Source organism: Mus caroli, chromosome 10, assembly GCF_900094665.2.
Source record: "Mus caroli chromosome 10, CAROLI_EIJ_v1.1, whole genome shotgun sequence".
Lineage (NCBI taxonomy): Eukaryota > Metazoa > Chordata > Mammalia > Rodentia > Muridae > Mus > Mus caroli.
In genome coordinates this window covers 84834162-84836379 of record NC_034579.1, presented here as the reverse complement: position 1 = coordinate 84836379, position 2218 = coordinate 84834162, and the positions used below count along the sequence as shown (strand labels likewise).

Genomic DNA, 2218 nt, shown 5'->3' with positions numbered 1-2218 from the left:
GTCTTACAACCATTGGTAACTCCAGCTTCTTGGATCTGACACTCTCTTGCGGGATCCTCGCGCACCTGCACACACGTGCACAAATATACCGACACTCATACACATAAACAAAAATAAATCTTTAAAAAAGGACTATAGTTTTAACGTAGGCACACAGCTCTAAATAGGAGAAAGTCTCATTAGCATTTATCGCTCAGCAACAACGAACATTTTTTTCATTGGGCTGCAGACATTTTAAGAGTGCGATTTTTGGTGGAGGGTGGAGCAAACTCACCCGCAAAGCTGCAGAGTGGACTGGAAGTAGCGGTTTTTAGTTATGTGCAAACTTGTGACGTGCAGTAGTAGATGCTTAATAAAGTGTGGGCCGAGTCCTGGGTGACATGTTCCCAGACTTTAGAGGGCAGCGACAGGAGCATGCTACCAGAACATTGTTAAAAGAGCGTATTCAAGCGAGAGTGGGTTGGCTCGAGGTGCTAGGCGCCCACGCGAGGCCCGACCCACAGCCTGCAGCATCTCACACTTACCAGGCCAGGCCCAGGCTCGTCGCCAGAGACAGCAGGCTGAGCCCGGTGCGGGGGTCCGCCCAGCCCGCTTCCCCCCGCGCCTCGGGGTTTTTCCTGCCATCACTCCGCTTCTCGGGCTCAGGGGCAGCCACCTTGGACCCCGGTTTCTTTCGGCTCTTCACTTCGGACATGTCTGGAGCCCTGAAGATCTTGAAGCCAGGGTGGCTTTGGAGGGGGACCGTGGGACGTGGCTGCAGAGCAGCTTCGGAAGGCCACGCCCACCAAGGCTGTGCCCCGCCCTCAAGCGGCTGGCCCCGCCTCTGGATTCCGCTACCGGACTGAGTCTGCGGGAAACCCAAGCTCGCGGGTGCGCGCAGGTTTCGGGGAGGCGCGGAGAGGGGGCGGGGCCGAGAGTGCCACGTCTAGCTGGGCGCGCGCCCGCGGCTTAGCCCCTCCCCACCGCGCATGCGAGAACGCTCAACCAGGGCTTGCGGTCACGCGCCGGGTGGGGCGCGCGCGCGCGGCCGCGGCGGCGGGCCCTGGGCGAGAGAATTTGCGTCCCCGGGCGCGCGCTGTGTGGACTGGGCGGGCCCAGCGGTGTTTGAGTGCTCCGCGGTCCTGAGGCAGAGACCAGGAGGCAGCTAGAGGAGCAGACCTCTCACTCCGCTCGCGGAAGGGTGTGAGAGGGGTGTGTGGGGGTCGGCAGCGAGGGGTGTGTGCCATCAGCCACCGGCGAGGGTCTGAGACAGTCGCGGCAGCTTTCCGAGCGGCGTCTGCTTCCCGCCCGGGCAGCTCCCGCCAAAGGGGTGAAGCGGCGGCTGCAGTGGCCGTGCTTTTGTGCCCTGGGTCCCGGTACCCTCCCCTGGTGCGGCCCGAGGCAAGCCCACCGAGGTGACCACCCCTCGACGCCGCTTGGAGATCCCGGGCATCCACCCTGCGCCCCGAGCAGCTGATACCCAGGGAGGTGTCAGGACCTGCCCGGGGCGCGGGGTCGCCGGAAGCCAGGCGGGAGCCTCGGCTGCTTTCTGGCAATCGAGTTTCATATGTGACCCTCCCTGGGCTGCTTTCTATCGATTATCATCAGTGACCCTCCCCCGGCTGCTCTTCCCAATACAACTCCGGTGCAAAGGCTTGGGTAAGTTTACTACCTCTGTCTCACCTCCCCAAGCCCCTCTGGGCAGGCTCTTTGCAAGTTCTGTTGTAGCTTCCAGGGACTGAAAGATCAGGGGACGCGGGATGTTTGGTAACACCCTCCTGCTCTTGTACCAGGAAGAGAAATTATCTAAGGAGGAAGTAGACCACTATTACTGTTTTCCTGGACAGACTTAGCCTTTATATTGTGGTCTGTATCTCCGACCAGTTTTGACTTTCTGTTTTGATGTGGCCATAAAGAGGTGTGGCCCTGGGAATTTGCCCATAGTATTCCAGTTTGTGTAAAGTTTGAAAAAAGTTGTTTAAAATTTATATAATTTATGGCCGGGCGTGGTGGCGTACGCCTTTAATCCCAGCACTCCGGAGGCAGAGGCAGGTGGATTTCTGAGTTTGAGGCCAGCCTGGTCTACAAAGTGAGTTTCAGGACAGCCAGGACTATACAGAGAAACCCTGTCTCGAAAAACAACAAAAAAAACCCAAACCAAACCAATCAACCAACCAACCAACCAAACATATAAAATTTATATATATGAGTTCAGTAAGGCTATCTCTCCCCCCCCCCC

At 57.8% G+C, this 2218-nt stretch overlaps 2 protein-coding genes across 4 annotated transcripts in view; one reads left to right on the top strand and one right to left on the bottom strand.

Annotated features, from left to right (window-relative positions):
• Ikbip (IKBKB interacting protein) overlaps positions 1–828 on the bottom strand; it is a 20081-nt gene extending 19253 nt beyond the window's left edge. For both annotated transcript variants that reach the window (XM_021174802.2, XM_021174801.2), the window contains exon 1: positions 525–828. In XM_021174802.2, the coding sequence (XP_021030461.1) occupies positions 525–694 (170 nt within the window). In that variant the 5' untranslated portion in view covers positions 695–828. The remainder of the gene's footprint in view (positions 1–524) is intronic.
• A 238-nt stretch (positions 829–1066) lies between these two features.
• Positions 1067–2218, top strand: part of Apaf1 (apoptotic peptidase activating factor 1) — a 91211-nt gene continuing 90059 nt past the window's right edge. For both annotated transcript variants that reach the window (XM_029482685.1, XM_021173539.2), the window contains exon 1: positions 1067–1638. The gene's annotated coding sequence lies outside the window, so the exon portion shown is untranslated. The remainder of the gene's footprint in view (positions 1639–2218) is intronic.